This window comes from Oryzias latipes, chromosome 9, assembly GCF_002234675.1.
Source record: "Oryzias latipes chromosome 9, ASM223467v1".
Classification (NCBI taxonomy): Eukaryota; Metazoa; Chordata; class Actinopteri; order Beloniformes; family Adrianichthyidae; genus Oryzias; species Oryzias latipes.
In genome coordinates this window covers 32,233,790-32,248,332 of record NC_019867.2, presented here as the reverse complement: position 1 = coordinate 32,248,332, position 14,543 = coordinate 32,233,790, and the positions used below count along the sequence as shown (strand labels likewise).

Sequence of the window (14,543 nt, the reverse complement as noted above, 5' to 3'; positions counted from 1 at the left end):
GGCTGCTGTGACAACCCAATTTCCCCCCAGGGATCAATAAAGTCCTATCTTATCTTATCTATAAAGTTTCTCTTTCCACCGGAGCGCCAGATGCACCGGGTGACACGCGTGGTTCCTCCGAGTGCTCCTCTGCCCAAAAGCCAGCAGAGGTCCAACAGGACCGCTCGAGGAAGTGGGAACCGGCTCATAAGCCACTCGTCCTCGTTTGCCAACAAGTCTCCTTGCTGTCTAAAGATGCGTTCACTCCGAATTCTTCCATTTGCCACATCTTCTAAGGGCGCAAGATCAGCCATTGTGCGTCATTACGCATTGTGATGGAGCATTTTATTTCCATCCATTTATTTACATCTGACAAGCTACAGATGTCGGTAATAATCCACGTGGAAATGGGAAATTGATCAGCAAATGTAATTTCTTGTTGCTTTCTGAATGGTGGAGACATACGCCATACATTGTTTTATGAAAAATAAAACAAACTAAAGGCATATGCATGAATACCATAATTCTGTAGCTTATGAAGAAATGTTTTACTATGAAAACAACTTTCCCCAGTGGACAATTAATATGTCTGTCCGTCTGTCCGCACGCCCGCACCTATATCTGCTCCGCCAGACGGACACATTGACGAGAATATCAGTTTTGTACATTATTTCGTTCTGTTAACTATATTATTTATGAGGATGAATTGCACAACATGCCAATATTGCAGAACATATTTCACTTTTCTTTTTGCAAATATGTGTTCATTTGAATTTCTGTCTAATTTTCGTTTGATTTTTTTGTTTGTTTCACTGCTGATCGATCAAACGGGTGTTGGTGTAGCTGTTAATTGTAAGACTTGCTTTGTGAAGTCTTCATGTTATTTCTGAGAGGCAGTATTGTCATTTTCACTTTCACGTGTTTCTTCCATCTGCCGACGGTGTCGCCGTTTCTCATTTCACCCGTTTTTGTGCGTACGCCTGGGTCAGAGCGTGAAGGACCGCACATTTTCCCGTCAAGTTTGCCTTTTATAAATATCAACTACTGCGTAGAGAGTGGCGTACGCCTTCTTTTGTGCGTACGCAACGTTTATAAATGAGGCCCCTGGTTATGTTCAGAGCATGAGTTGCTATGGCAACTTGACATACCCTGAAACATACCTCCATTTCTGGAACCGAAAACTGAGGTTGTCCACTTCCTTAGCCTCAAACTCACCGTGGGAGCTAGCATAACCTGCTTCCTGGAAGACCCCCCTGTGCTTCACCTTCTTGTATAAAAGAACTTTGTTCTCACAGCTCTGTGAGCTGTCAGAGTTACTAAAATGAACCTTCATACCCGTTTTAAGACAAACTGTCAATGTTCATTACTGTGAATCTGTTCTGGGTGGCGTCTGCTTGCAGGGTTTCCAACATCAGAATTGCTCCTCCCACAGCTGCAGCCATGTTGCTTCGCTAGACTGCTGAGGAGCTCCAGAACTCGGATCTCATGCTCCATCCGGGCCTTCTCCCTCCTCTCTTCCCTCTCAGCCGTCTCTCTTTGTCGCTGCTCCTCCCTCTGCAAACACTGAGCCAGGAGCTCCTGGTGCCGGTGGGCGTGCTCCTGCCTTTGGCCCTCCAGCTGCACCAGCAGGCTCCGCGTCTGGGACAGCAGCTGCTGGAAGCACTCCGACAGGTGCTTGAGGACAGGATCCAGGCAGGAGGAGTCACACTGAGAAGGGCCACAGGAGAAAGGAGCATTCAGGTTTACACCTGATGGAGCCGAGGGAGGAGGAGGAGGAGGAGGAGGAGGAGGAGGAATATGCCAAGAGGATGGGCTCACATGGTTTCCCACTGCTGTATCTGTCACAAACAACAAACACAAGATTAATGTGAAATACAGCTTCAAGAGGTAAACGTTAGTACTTTGGTTTTGGAGTAGGTAAACTCAACCACTGGATACACCAGACTTTGAGCGTGACGTGGTTGTTGGTTCCAGACGGGCTGGTCTGAGGATTTCAGAAACTGCTGATCTACTGAGATTTTCACCCACAACCATCTCTGGGGTTTACAGAGAATTGTCCTAAAAAGAGAAAATATCCAGAGAGCAGCAGTTCTGTGGTCAGAAATGTCTTGTTGATGCCAGAGGTCAGACTGGTTCCAGCTGATAGAAAGACAACAGGAACTCAAATAACTACTGGTTCCAACCGAGGTCTGCAGAAGAGCATCTCTGAAAGAACAACACGTCCAACCTGGAGGCAGATGGACTACAGCAGCAGAAGACCACACTGGGTACCACTGCTGTCAGCTAAGAACAGGAAACTGAGGCTACAATTTACACAGACTCACCAAAACTGGACCATAGAAGATGGAAAAACGTTGTCTGGTCTGAGTCTCCATTTCTGCTGCCACATTCAGATGGTAGGGTCAGAATTTGGCCTCAACAACATGAAAGCATGGATCCATCCTGCCTTCTATCAACGGTTCAGGCTGCTGGTGGTGGTGGTGGTTTCATGGTGTGGGGGATGTCATTTTGGCTCACTTTGGACCTCTTAGTACCAGTTGAGCATGGTTTCAACACCACAGTCTACCTGAGTATTGCTGCTGACCATGTCCATCCCTTTCTGAACACAGTGGACCATCTTCTGATGCTACTTCCAGCAGGATAAGGCTCCATGTCATCCAGCTGGAATCATCTCAGACTGGTTTCTAGAACATGACAATGAGTTCTCTGGACTCAAACGGCCTCCACAGTCACCAGAACCCAATAGAGAACCTTTGGGATGTGGTGGAACGGGAGATCGGCATCATAGATGTTCAGCAGACAAATCTGCAGCAACTGATGCTGTCATGTCAACATGGACCAAAGTCTGAGGAATGTTTCCAGAACCTTGTTGAACCGATGCCACCAAGGATTAAGACGGTTCTGAAGGCTAAAGGAGGTCCAAACAGGCACTAAGAAGCTGGACCTGATGAAGTGACTAACTATCCGGGCCTGAGCACAAGTGCCTTCTCGTCCAGTAGGTGGAAATATGTCCTCTTGTCATTGGTTTACCATCTGCCATAAAGAAGTCTGGGTGTTGTAACAGACATCACAGCTTTGGAGAACCACGTTTGGCATGTTTCCTGATCACAGCAGATGACCTTCAGAGTCATCTGGTCCGAGTTCTGGACCATCTCTGTACACAGACCCCAGCACAGTTCACTGTACCATGTCTGAGCACAAAACAGAGCGATCACAGCAGACAGTCTTTGCTAAGACTCAGTGTCTGCAGACACCAGAACAAGTCGACTCCTGAACTAACAGTGTAGTGGACGGTCGGGTAAAAGCAGTGGTCTGAGATTAATAAATATGATTCTTGAGATGTTTAGACAGCTTTGAGATCAAAAATCCTTCAAGGAACAGAAGATTTGGGCTGGTTGGAAATGAGAAGGGCTTAGGACCTCAGGCCTGCAGCACATCACAGATGCTTTTCTTCTAAACACCAGTCATCCTCAGGTAATCCTCAAACAAAGCGAACAGTTCTGTCGGAAATATTTCTGCAGCCAACCTGTTCTGAAAGAGCAGCAGGCCGACCTGCTGGACACACCTGTAACAGGAAGCTGAGCGGGCCTGAAACTCCTGATGAAAGAATCCAATGTCTGCTTTCCAGCTCATCTGTCTGGCTGCTGAGCGTCTTAGACTGAATCCGTTCACATATCACATCAATTATACAGCTGACACTTTATAGAAACTGGAATATATTCCAAGAGGCTGAATTGGACAATGATTGATAGAATGAATGTAGAAAATCAAGCACTTTTCTTTAATATGCTATATTTGATGATGTGATGGAGGCATTCCTTTTCTGATGGATGAAGGATCTCAAGGATGACCCCGGTGACACTTTTCATCTGGGACAGTTTTGCAGGGTACCGTCCCACGCCTTGAAGCTTTGGTGAAGCACTTACCGCTGCTCTGCGGCTGCAGGTGGACTTGTCTCCTCAGGTCTCTCTGGAGCCGGGAACATCCGGCGTGGCTCCCATCTGCCGACTCCTCTCCGTCCTCCACTTTGACTTCAGCATCAGTCTCACTGTCGCCCAGGGAGCCAAAGCTTCTCTCTGATGAATCAGGCGGAAGTCTTTCCGCTGTTTTAGAAGGATTTGAATCCATCGACAGGCTTGCTGCTCTCTGAGCGCACCGACCTGCCATGCCGTCCACAGAGACACAGTCGGGTCCTCTGTCCTTCCTTCGGCCGAGCACGGCGTCCATCTCCGGAAAGTATCTGAACGTGTACGGCTGTGAGGCGTTTCCGCTCCGGCGTAGTTTGGCTCTTACATAGTTGGCTTTGAGCGTTTTGACCCGGAGCCGGCACTGGTGCGGACTCCGACAGAAGCCCATTTCACTCATGCGGGCCGAGAGGTGCTTGAAGACGTGCGTGTTACGCAGGTTCTCGGCCAGAGCCTTCTGCACGCGCTCATTACTCCAGGCACACAGAAGCACCTGAGTCTCCTCCTCGGTCCAGTTGACTGAACGCTCCGCCTCACGTTTACCTGGACAGACGAGGACACAACTTCACAAAACATGGATCTGATGCAGGCGGGCTGCAACCTCAAGGTTTCAGCTGTTTCCGAGCCTCCAGGTGCCGTCCGCCCCGACGCTGGAAGGTGACGAGTCCAGTACCCCCTGCTTCACGCTCAGCATTGGGGGGGTTAAATGTCTGCAGCTCTCTGCGCGCCCAGGGGAGGGGTCAAATGTGGAGAACCAGGATGCATGATGGGACTTTAACTTGCTCCAAGTCTTCTTTCTAACAGAAGCAGCTGCTTTTTCTAACAATGTCTGACTGAAGGACAAATTCAATGTCAGGCTTCAAGCACTTTTTCATGAATTCAAGGGAAGTTATATAAATAATAACAACAACATAAAAGAAACAGGATTAAGGTTAAGTGGCCAACAGACACATTTAACTAAAACTGAATTAAAATCATGCCCCCCCCCCCCCCCCACACACACACACACACACAAAAAAAACTCAATTAAACATTTTAGTTAAAGTTACATTTTTGATTTAGACAGAAGAAAAACGAATGAAACCTCAGAACTATGAATGTTTTTCTCTAGTTATAATAAACGTATGAACATTATTATAATGTTGCTCTTTTCTGTGTTAAATTCATCAAACATGCAGTGGTTTTATAGTTCTTAAACATTCACATGACTTTTTTTAATACATCACAGTTTGAAAAGGAAAATGTATGTTTTTTCTGAGGTTTTATATGTTTTAAAAACCCGTCAGGGAAAAACAACTGCTTAAAGTTTAAACATCCAGGCTTTAGTGGAAAACTATACCAACTTAGAAGAAAACAGCCACAGCTTTTAGAAAAACTGCATGTGAGATCCTGGAGGGCCGGTACACCACTAACAAGGCTGATCTGTGGTTTGTTTTCGGTGCGTTCTGATTTCTTCTCCAGGAAAAAGTGGACCTTTGGCTCAGAAAAGGATGGAAACCATGGAAACGGTGAGAACTTTTACTGAGAGATTCAGATTTATGGAGTTCAGCCACAGGAGCCTGAAGGTCCAGGTCCTGCTGGACTCTGACTGCACCCGAACCCGCTGATCATGAGTCTGACAAAACAGCAGCATGCTGGCTCAAGCCAACACCGACGGCGGCCCGGTACCATCCGAACCAGCACGTGTGCGCACGCGGGGTCTAAAAAACACCACTGCGCGCATTTTCAGGGAGGTTTCAGAGACAGTCAGGCTGGGCTGAGCCAAGGAACGGACACGGTTACCGGGACCAACCCGGACCAAGGTCTGACGGTCTTTACCACACAGACCCGGGACGCTTCCTGAAACGGTCACGTGACTGGGAACGGTCCGTTTGCTGCTAGCCAAGCCAGAGTTTGGACATGCGCAATTAAGACCTGAGCTGCCAGCACCCGGGGCGCGCGCGCCGTGCTCAGTTCGCGCAAACTTACCTCGTGGTTTTGTCACGCAAGCGCTAGCCGGAGCACTCATGCCCACGAAAAACACGCACGAGCTCAGGTCGCACTGTCCAGGTATCGAACTTCCGTCTGTTCAGTCACGTGACGGCAAAACGAAACCACGTGACGTTTAACTCAAACACGAGCGATAAACAAAGAAGCTTCACGACAGTTCCAGATAAAAGATCATTTTAGAGAAATCTGAGGTATAAAGTATAAAGTAAGTATAAAGAATTCAAACTATTCTAAAAATGTAACAAAAACACACTTTTGTTGTTGTTTGTTATTAGAACAATCGATTCAAATGTCTTTGCTTCTTAAAAGAAAAATGAATCCTATGAATCAGGAAAGCAGTCATCGCTTTTCTGAAGCCAGACTGGAATCAGATTTCCACTGGCTTTGCTTGTTTGCTCGGTGTCACATCTGTTTTTTTTTTTTTTTTTTTTGGGGGGGGGGGGGGGTAAGTTTCAGAGCTGCTTTCTCCTCCAGCTCTGGACCTGCCTGCTTGTTTGCTCTGTGGTTGTCATGAACTTTTGGTATCAAATGTTATTATGTTTATTCAATTCATTTAATAATAGTTAAGTTTTAACTATTTGTTAAAGTAGTAATAAAATATTTCTTTCGTCTGTGCACTGCACACTAGGGGTGGGACTTGGGGTATCGATCCGATATCAAGTCATTACAGGGACAGTATCGCTGATGCAGATACTTTATCCTTGAAATGTTAAACATAGAATGATTTCACACATATACCTTTTACTGTTATAAAAGTGTGTGATAAAACAAAAGAGAGATTTATGGCAAATGAAAATGTTAATTAACTAATTACAACAACCTGAACTGAACATATATCAAATATGGCTCTTTGATGACTCCACCCTCCGATGAAACAGGGTTGGGAGGACAAGGTGTGAGCAGCAGCAAGACACAAAGAGGTGTGACTTTTACCCAACCAGACAATGTTGCCAGATTTGGCAGTTTCCCGCACAAATTGGCTGATATTTAATCAAAAGGGATTGTTTTTGCCCAATCTGGCAACACTGCAGACAGATGCATGAATTTACAACCAATTTACTGTACGTATTGAAGAAAAGCTGCGAGGAAAGTATTGAAAGTATTGATGTCATCACAGTAGAATTCATTGGGTATTGATATCATTGGTACCCAATCTATACGCCTACCCCTCGTGAACACACAGTATTTTATTACTGAACGCTGGTGCAGATGTTTCTTCTGAAGGTGGAGAAAAATGTAATTACATCTACAAAGTGGGACATTTTAGACAGAACATTCAAAATCAACAAAGACCCTTCAGAGGAAGACGGACGGGGGCTTGTTATCCAGACTTTGTCAAACAGGAGTTAACAACAGAACTCCATGAGACTGTTTACATTCAAACAGGACGGATGGGGGGTTAGCGGGGGTCTTAAGCAGTAAAATTACAATTAAAAGTAGGATATCTTCTAAATATCTTCTGTATATCCCTAACAACTCATTGTCTTTATAGATTAGACTCTGTGTATCATGCTGCTCTGAGGTTTATCACCAATAGTAGAGCATTAACACATCACTGTGAACTGTACTCTCGTGTGCGGTGGTCATCTCTGTCCACAAGAAGGCAAGGACACTGGTACATTTTTATTTACAAGGCCATGCTTGGACTGCTTCCCTCCTACATCGGAGATTTACTAACGAGGAGAAATGTTGATTCTTATTCATTGCGTTCAAATGATCAACTGTTGCTCAGTGTCCCATTTGTCCGCACAGAACTGGGAAAAAGATCTTTTTCTCACGGTCACTGCGAAAAAACCTGGAAGCTCCCTGAACTTAGTTCTTTAAATGATTTTAAAGCCAGACTGAGAGCACTTGAAGTCAACTCCTTTAAATGGAACTGTTTTTATAATTGAATGAAATTGTATTTGTTGTCCATGTCTGTAACATTTTGCTGCCTCTTGGCCAGGACTCCCTTGTAAAAGAGATTTTTAATCTCAATGGGACTTTCCTGGTTAAATAAAGGTTAAATAAATAAAATAAAATAAAATAAAATAGTGATTTGAAAAACTGCTCTGAGAAGTAATCTGTCTGTCAGTGGTTTCTTTGACTAAAACAAGATGTTGGGTCACAAATAACATTCATTCCTTAACACCGCTGTCAAAAACTGTCGCCTACTTGTCAGAAATTAGCAGTCGCCTTCACTTTGACAACAGGTTTCTCTTCTCTTTACTTCCTCTTTTACTGCACTGTCAGCTCAGACTGTTAAAAAATGGATTGGAAAAAACAACAGTGCCTCTGTCTGCTTCATTATTTTGTGCTGTGTAAGATGAGGTCTTCTAAACCCTTGTACTATCTTAGATGACCCCCCCCCCCCCCCTTCCATTGACGTGTTCCCCCTACCATGACAAAGGTGGATAAAGGTGGAAAGATTTCATGTAATCCATGGACACCAGTGAAGATCACAAATCATTGAAGAAAAAAGGTTCAGAGCACTGTCTAGTGGGTCTAGATGACCCAACTCCCAATGTTAAAGTGCCTAGGATAGAACAAGGGCTAACTGTCACAGAAATCAAGTGAGAGTTTTTTTGAGTCCCCCACCTGCCAATAAAATTTACCCCAAAATAGAAAGCAAATTCGGATGATTTAAAAATGTTGCATCTGCTTCATCATGTTCAGCTTTTCTTTTGTGGGGTTTTATTTTGTAAATGTTTCTCTTTTAGTGTTGACACTTCAAAGAAACAGCAGTCAGTTAGAGTCTGAGAGGTCGGATCGGTCAGGTCTGCCCTGAAACACTTAGTCCTCCTTCTTAACAAAGAAGGAAACTCCAGGCTGCTGAAGTTTCCCACTGTGGTCTCAGAAAGAGGAAGCGAGGGAAAGCGGAGGCAGTTGTTTTTAGCAGGGGGGGGTTTGGACAGAAAAAGAATCAGGAAGGTGCGAGGACCTGAATTAGAACACTGAAATCCCCTGACTAGCATGGTTCCACCGTCTGTGACGTCAGAGGATGGATGCTGGACCGCGGGTCATCTATGATGCTTTTCTGTTGTCGTTTTATCGGAGAAAAAACAAGAGGAACTTCCTTTGTTCAAACACATGTCAACGGTTTTTATGGGCCAAAGTAAAACAGGTTTTTTATTTTTACACATATTTCTTCTATTGATAATCCCTGATGTTTCTATACCCAAACATTATGGGGGAGGGCTCTGAGAGCGAGATGGATCCCAGCAGCCGTTCTGTCTGGGGCTGATGTTCCACAACAGTTTTGTCATGTCCTTCATGAGCTCCATAATACAAGAAAACCAGGTATATCAAGGTGCCGCAGTATGGTTACATACAAAAATACATGAATAGATGGACTTCATAGAAAAAGGAACCCATGGGGGCTAGAAGATATGCTGAATGCTGTGCATTAATCAGAGACAACACAGCTGAGTAGGAAAAATGTGTTGTTTCTTTATGTAATGGAGCATACTTCTGTTTCTGTTTGAATCCATGTACACCTTCTTAAGTCCCTGCAGTGAGAGGAGAACTGAGGTTCTCTAGTTTAGTTCAAACTTAGAAACATTTAAACCCACAAAACCAGGAGGATGGATTCCATCCATCCATCCTATAAACCCACTTAATTAATCCCTTTTAGGATCACAGTGTCGCTGAAGACCACCTTAGCCACTCTTAGGCGAAGGTGGGGCACAGCTTCCCAATACATTGTAGGGTCTCACAACAATAACACACACCCATAGGAACAACTTAGAATCCTAAATGAACCTATGAAGCATGTCTTTCAACTGTGGGAGGGAGCCAGAGTGCCCAGAGAAAACCCACTCATGCACAACAGTTGAAGGTCTCAGCTGGGATTTGAACCAGCACCTTTGTGCTGTGAGGCAAAAGTTCTAACCAGTACGTAATTGTGGAGCTCTGTGTTTGTATTTGCAAAGAAATGGTAAAAATAACAACAACAATAGAATACTGAAATGACGGCATCTCCTTCTGTAATGGAAGAAACTCGAACAGATTTTGTCCATTAAACAAAGAGAAGGGCGCTGAACTGACAGCTGCAATAAATAATACATACTAACAGAAGCTGCTCTGCTCTGAGATTGTCAGGACGGCAGCCTCTCTGATCAGTGGAGCAGAAAAATAGGTCAGTGAGCACAGGCTGAGGTGAGATGAGGTTCATGCCGGAGACGTCAGCTGAGGCTGAAGTAGAGCATCCTCTGCTCAGACTGGGGCTCCTGTGTGCATGCTGCTCTGTGCTCCTGCCCCTCCCCTCATGAGTCCCGACGGCGTCCAGTCGCTCTTTGTTTAGATCAGCGCCTCCAAAACATTCAGGGCAGACAGAAAGACTCGTCGTAGGAGCTGTGCAGCTATGTGTGGAATGTGAGGAAAAATAGAAACACATTTGACCCGGAGAGCTTGTTGTTGGAGCTCGTCCAATGAGGATGCTGGTTTAACTGAAAACCCTTGTAGCTCCTGGCAGCCCCCCATGAAAGGAGATGCTAGCTCCCCCCAGCAGGGAGGCCAGTAAAATGTGTGGCAGCATTGACAGACACTATAGTGGTTAGTTTCAGTCTGTGTGATCTCAGCTGCTTTTAGTGAGTTTTCTCTGCTTTTTTCTCTGGTGCGCTTACATGCGTTTCTCTCAAGTTTTTTTTTCTCTTCTGATGAATCATTTTCCTGAATTTGCAAAAGAAGACTGAGTTAAACACAAAGTCTTGATGTTCAGAAAATGTTGAGTTTTCTTCAGCTGAGATGTGCAGCAGCAAACGTGTGTCTCTGAGCCGCGTGGGATCCCAAAGCACCCCTCCAGAAACACATGGAATAATAATAATGGATTGGATTTATCTGCGCTTTTCAAGACACTCAAAGCGCTTACATTGTGTCCATTATTCATTCACTCCTCATTCATACTTGGTGATGGCAGCTACTGTTGTAGCCACAGCTGCCCTGGGGCAGACTGACAGAGGCGTGGCTGCCATTTCGCGCCTACGGCCCCTCTGACCATCACCACCGGGATCATTCATACACATTCACACACCAGTGGAGCCGCACTGGAGGCAAGGAGGGTGAAGTGTCTTACCCAAGGACACAATGACATTTTGGCTGGTGGGAGCGGGGATCGAACCGCCAACCCTTCGATCATTGGACGACCCGCTCAACCACCTGAGCCACTGTCACCCCAATGGGCTTTGAGCTGCTGTGATGTGGATTTCTGAACTCCTGACTGTCAGAAAAATGCCAGAAGCTGTGGTCTTCTGCTCTGTCATTTTCATAGAAGAACTCTCTGACCAACACAGAGCCCGTGCAAAGCACGCTCGCTCCAAACCTCTTCCTCTGAATAGGAAAAAACAGTGTTTCATCCCCAACAGCTGTTTGAAATGCAGAGGAAGGAGCCGTGTGTGATTTTGTGAAAAGCTTCGGGACATTTGAACAAATACTGGAGCTCCTGCGGCTGCTGTCAGTCTGAATCTGCTCTTTCACAGGAAGTTTTTCTCCTGGAGACCTCAAACAACCGCTAAATCCCCCACAGCCCCTCCACACTTCATTTACCTCAAAATCAGGGACTGGGAAAAATGTGTCCCACCAATGTAACCAAGGAAACCCCATCCCCCCATTTTGGTGGACAAGGAATGCCAGGCATTTTGTTTTTTCAGTGCACACAAATGTCCACGCTTCCTCCGGTAAACTGATCCTGACCACAGGAGGAGCCCCCCACCCCCCTCTCAACACAGTGAAGACCGCCCTGCATGGTCCCAGCTGGTGAGCAGGAGACCAACAGCTCAGAGTTCATTAAAGAGTCTTCATGGGACAAAAAGGAGACACCATAGCGTCCTGAAGGGTTCTGCTGGTGCAGCGTGTCACACAACACACTGTGCACTCCCACTAACTTCATACCGTCCATTCATCCATCCATCCATCCATCAATCCATCCATCCATCCAATTAGTCAACAACTTGAAGGGCTCCATCTGATTGGTCAAATGCATAAAGGGATTTATTCAATTCATTAAATAGTTCAAGTTGCCATGGGGATTCTTTTAGCACATTTAGGTTTTACCATCTATTATTTCGCTGACTTTTGCGATATAGATATTGCACAGCTTGCAATGGTGATAACGATGAATTTGTGATTAATTGTGCAGGCCTAGCGCCACCCAATGGCAAAAGATGCCACTGGGAGGGATGGAGAGGCAGAACAGCGAAAGTATCTGTGATATCAGCCTTTCCCGTTCATGCACTGCGTCTGGTGGAAATTATCATGGAGGAAGGGCGGAGCAGAACCAGACGGCTGAGCATGCGGTTGTGACGACACGAGCTGTTCCCGAACCAAGTGAATTAAAATGAGAAAAGGAGCCACAGACGCTGCATAAAAGAGTCTAAGACAAGAAAATGTCCACAGAAGATGGACAGGTCCAACGAAAGACCAATCCAAACGCTGGTTAAACTATGGAATGTACAGCAGCCTTAACAGAAAAAGAAACAAAACAGAGAGCCACCATAACAAAACCAGCACGAAATGATGGTCAAATTCACATCCAGCTCCTAAATAACAAAATGGAAAACAACCAAACAGCAGAGAAAAACGACAAAAGCCACAACAAATTCAAACAGTGGGAGAAACCCGTCCTAGCGAGGACCGCCAGCCTTAATGACCACAGGAAAAACCCCACAATCCCCAAAACGGGAACCAGACGACGCAGAGCCACACAGCCGAATCCGAACCAGGAGCGCATCATTAATTTCAAGAGCAGGAACTGCAATTCCCAGGGTCCTTAGGGGTGTGACATCACCGATGACCTGTTTGAGCAGAGAATCGGGAAGACCCGCAACATGTAAAAACACAGAGGAAGAGGGCAGCATGGCACGCTTACCATAGAGATTCTGGTGATCAAGGCTTTTAGGAAGGCCCAGACATCTCCCGATGGAGCACCACTGACGACCCGAAAACCGCAGGACGCTCCCCCCGCAGACGCATACCTGAGACGCACCCCCACATCAGAAGAAGGGGGACCATCGAGTCCGAAGAAGAACAGGGGAAGACATCATACCGCTGGGAAAAGCGAGAAGGAGAACAGCGAGCATGGAGAACCGGTGACGAACACAGAGCTCGCGGAAATGGAAGAAGAGGATTGGACCGCACCTGGACTTAAGTAGGACGCTGAACAGGTGAGTTGATTAGACTGAACCGGCCACAGGGAGGAGTAACCAGGTAAATGCACTGCTCGAGTTGCCTGCCTGAAATACTCCCAGGGTCGTTCACTTAGATGAAAGAAACAGAAGTCTTCCTCTTTATCACTTAAGCTGAATCATTTACCACAGATTCATTATTGTTGAAAACTCATGACATGATAAATGCCTCTTCAAGTTTTTAACGGTCTTGTATGAAACTTGTAGTAGTTTTGGTGTTGTCATACACAGCAGACTGCAGCGTGGACACACGTGTCGCTGTCTAGGTTCATTGTTGTTTCCCTTTCATCATGTCCGTCTGCAAAAAGCAGCTACTGTTTCTGGCGTTGTTAAGCTCAAGAAGGTTTGAAATCCTCCGATGTACATCCGACTACTGCGATGTCCTCACTGATTCCACCTTGCTGATGAACCTTTGATTATAACTGCTGGTCTGATGAAGGCTCACGTATGATCAAACTATCCTCGCACTAAACTGCATGTATGGAGAGTAATAACCTGAGCTTCATCACCTCAATACCCCCAAACCTGCTCTAAGCAACTAAAAAAATGTCTCCATCTCTGCTCAAGGTGGGGTCTCACAGCCGCTACATACACATTCTGCAAACGTAAACTGGTCAGACGTGAATCTATGTGGAAAATGGGAGAAAGGTTGTGGTCTTTATGTAAAATTTTCACCAATGTGTCAGGAATAAACCAACGTAGAACATGAACGGTGGGATTCTTAGGCTGTTTATCATTTTAGTGATTCATGTGTCAATTACATAATTTGAAAGAAGAAATGTGTTCAATAGAAAAGTGTGCTCATGACATAGCAGTTATAATTTGGGTATAAAACGCTGCAGATTTGGTTATGAGTTTAAAATGTGACAAGATTTAAAGATATGTATATTACAGTAATCCCCCTGTATTCGCGGGGGGGTTACGTTCCTCACCCCCCCGCGAATAACGAAAATCCGCGAATAATTGACGCTGTTTTAAAACTCCCAGAGCCTCTGCAGAGTCAGAATCTGCAGAATCTGAAGAAGCGAATGGCCGGGGCGCGACTATTAAACCGCGAATGGGCGGAGGATTACTGTATTTTTCTTTAACATAGTGACAAGAGGACATTTTCCCTATGAAATGTAGGGATCATCTGAAAACGTAACATTACTGAGATTCATAAAGGGCTGAATATTATTTTCTGTTTCCCGCCTTGTTGTCAATGTTGATAATTATTGTGAAAGATCATACAGTGATGAATCTTTTCACATATTTAATTATTAATCATTATTAATATTCAACTAAAGACAAAATGAGCAAATTTGTCATCCAAACTAGTAGCCCTTCGTATGACTCAGTACCCATGAAGTAGCTCTCAGCTTCAGGGAGGTTGGTGACCCCTGCATGAGATGGACCGAAGCAGCCCAGACCATAACAAAGCCCTCACCATGTTCCATCATTCACTTCAGGA

The 14,543-nt window shown here is 45.3% G+C and overlaps 1 protein-coding gene across 3 annotated transcripts; it reads right to left on the bottom strand.

Moving 5' to 3' along the window:
* Positions 1 to 1,303: 1,303 nt before the first annotated feature.
* Positions 1,304 to 13,130, bottom strand: LOC105354825 (splicing factor 3B subunit 2). 3 transcript variants are annotated; one of them, XM_011479763.3, is made up of 4 exons: positions 5,913 to 6,329; positions 4,140 to 4,487; positions 3,906 to 4,055; positions 1,304 to 1,817 (listed from the first exon to the last, which is right to left on the bottom strand). In XM_011479763.3, the coding sequence occupies exons 1-4, from the start codon at positions 5,950 to 5,952 to the stop codon at positions 1,333 to 1,335; spliced, it is 1,023 nt and encodes a 340-aa protein (XP_011478065.1). In that variant the 5' UTR covers positions 5,953 to 6,329; the 3' UTR covers positions 1,304 to 1,332. The 3 variants fall into 3 exon arrangements, with proteins under 3 accessions (XP_011478065.1, XP_020562020.1, XP_011478064.1); XM_020706361.1 differs by lacking the exon at positions 5,913 to 6,329 and adding an exon at positions 12,778 to 13,130 and having other exon boundaries at positions 3,906 to 4,487; XM_011479762.3 differs by having other exon boundaries at positions 3,906 to 4,487; positions 5,913 to 6,327.
* Between the last annotated feature and the right edge of the window lie 1,413 nt (positions 13,131 to 14,543).

Excerpts from the sequence above, each read along its gene's own strand:
- LOC105354825 (XM_011479762.3), bottom strand. The coding sequence starts at position 5,952 with ATGAGTGCTCCGGCTAGCGCTTGCGTGACAAAACCACGAG. Across the intron at positions 4,488-5,912 it reads TTGCGTGACAAAACCACGAG|GTAAACGTGAGGCGGAGCGT; the intron begins GTAAGTTTGCGC and ends TCGTCTGTCCAG. Across the intron at positions 1,818-3,905 it reads CCTGCAGCCGCAGAGCAGCG|ATACAGCAGTGGGAAACCAT; the intron begins GTAAGTGCTTCA and ends TGTTTGTGACAG.